The 1998-nt window shown below is 40.8% G+C and overlaps 1 protein-coding gene across 1 annotated transcript in view; it reads right to left on the bottom strand.

Annotated features, from left to right (window-relative positions):
* Positions 1–1998, bottom strand: part of LOC106809321 (aromatic-L-amino-acid decarboxylase-like) — a 16219-nt gene that overhangs the window by 5615 nt on the left and 8606 nt on the right. The window contains exons 4-7 of the mRNA XM_014812363.1: positions 1713–1856; positions 1041–1107; positions 559–653; positions 210–277 (exon numbers count right to left, since the gene is read on the bottom strand). Coding sequence (XP_014667849.1) covers positions 210–277; positions 559–653; positions 1041–1107; positions 1713–1856 — 374 coding nt within the window. The remainder of the gene's footprint in view (positions 1–209; positions 278–558; positions 654–1040; positions 1108–1712; positions 1857–1998) is intronic.

Below are 1998 nucleotides of genomic sequence, written 5' to 3'. Positions count from 1 at the left end.
CACACAGAGAGAGAGAGAGAGAGAGAGAGAGAGAGAGAGAGAGCGCGCGCGCGAGAGAGAGAGAGAGAGAGAGAGAGAGAGAGAGAGAGAGAGAGAGAGAGAGAGAAAGAGAGAGAGAGAGAGAGAGAAAGAGAGAGAAAGAAAGAAAGAGAGACAGAACGGGAGAGAGTGGGAGAGAGAAATAGAGAGAGAGGGGTATGCATGCTTACCACATCGCTGAGCAGTCAAAGTTCACCAGCATCCACTTGTGCGGATTGAAATTGAACGATTCTGCAAACTGAATATATACGAAAAAATCCACCAGCATCAGTGTCACGAAGGACACCATATCACTCTGACATAAATGAAACCGAGTATACCACTCCACAAAAAAGCATTTTTTTGTTACTCGGATTCGAACGAACGAAGATGTATTTGAATCTAAAGTAATCCGTCCATTTGGAGACGATCCCGGTTAACCACAAGCGGTAACGCAAACCGCCAAACAGAAATGTCAACACAGACTGATGTCATATGATAGAGGCATGTCAAATAGACAGCGTTAATTCACGATCTTACCTCAACTCCTTCTAACAGATGCCGATACTCGGGACAAATAAATGAACTGCCCGCATATGCGGCATCTATATGCATCCATACGCCTTCTTGTGTACCTGTATATAGATTTCCGCCGACAAATTCACTATATTAGAAGGACGTATCTGAAGACTCATCACGCGAAATAAAATATTGGTAGGGCAGTGATGAGTAGAATTTTCCCGGCACCATTACTTGCATATTGTTGACGCATATATGTCTAATTCTATTAAAAACATATTGCAATATATTATAATATAATGCAATAATATAATAATATAATTAATAATATTATAATATATATATATAATATATTATAATAATTAATAATAGGTATATTATATATTAATGATATATATTTATAATTGAATTACATCGGTACTCTTATTTTCCCTGCCATTGTCGTATATGGTAATTTCATTGCAAACTCAGACATAGGTATGGCTTCCTGTTCTAATACTTACATATCGGGCCCAGCTCCCTAATGTTGTCAAAAGCACAGGACGATGTCGTTCCCAGCGTAGCGCAAAGCTGAAGTACAGAACAGATCACACTGAGCCCAGGGAACACGGTAACGGCTAATGGCTATTTCTAATGGCTAAATGCTATTGGCATGCTACGGAATGCAACTTGGCAGATCTTGTTTTAACTTGCGTATCTTAACTAGCCTAGTCAGCCTAACTTAGGTTTTACTAGTTAGCTTAACTTAAGTTTTACTAGTTATTTTAACTTAGGTTTTACTAGTTAGCTTAACTTAGGTTTCATAAAAAAAAGCTTAACTTAGCCTAAGTCAGGTTAACTTAGCAATAATAAAGTTGATGCGAAAGCCGCGCATACTGATCAAAATCGCTGAAACATAGAGTTATCTTATCGCCATGTTTGTCAACACCAGATCAGCATTCAAAAAGATTTATACGCACGTGCGTGTGTGTGCGAAGAGGGAGTGAGTGAGTGAGAGAAAGAGAGGTAGAGAAAGATAAAGGGAGTAGGGGGTGAAAGAGGAAGAGACAGCGAGACATAGTATATAATATATATATATATATATATATATATATATATATATATATTCGTTTCTTCGTCTCTCCCTCAGCGTTCGCGGCTTCACTCGGCACAACAACACTCCGGGAACAACTTACGAAGAATGGAATGTGTCCGGCAGCTCGATCCTTCTTGATCGCCCGCTGTAGTTCTGCTCCTCTCAGCGTGAAGTTCTCATCGGTGGCCAGCTTACGTATCGTCACTGCTCCCAGCAACCCGGCCCGCTCCACCGAGCTGTGAGACTGCAAACATCAGTTCAAAAGCCGTTAAAAGTAGCGGCGCGAATGACTTTATCGTCGATGCGTCACCTTCACATAGGAGTGTGTGTGTGTGTGTGTGTGTGTGTGTGTGTGTGTGTGTGTGTGTGTGTGTGTGTGTCGTGTG

Source organism: Priapulus caudatus, unplaced genomic scaffold, assembly GCF_000485595.1.
Source record: "Priapulus caudatus unplaced genomic scaffold, Priapulus_caudatus-5.0.1 Scaffold345, whole genome shotgun sequence".
NCBI classification, from domain to species: domain Eukaryota; kingdom Metazoa; phylum Priapulida; class Priapulimorpha; order Priapulimorphida; family Priapulidae; genus Priapulus; species Priapulus caudatus.
The sequence above is the reverse complement of the archived record's forward strand: the minus strand, read 5'-3'. Positions and strand labels throughout refer to the sequence as shown.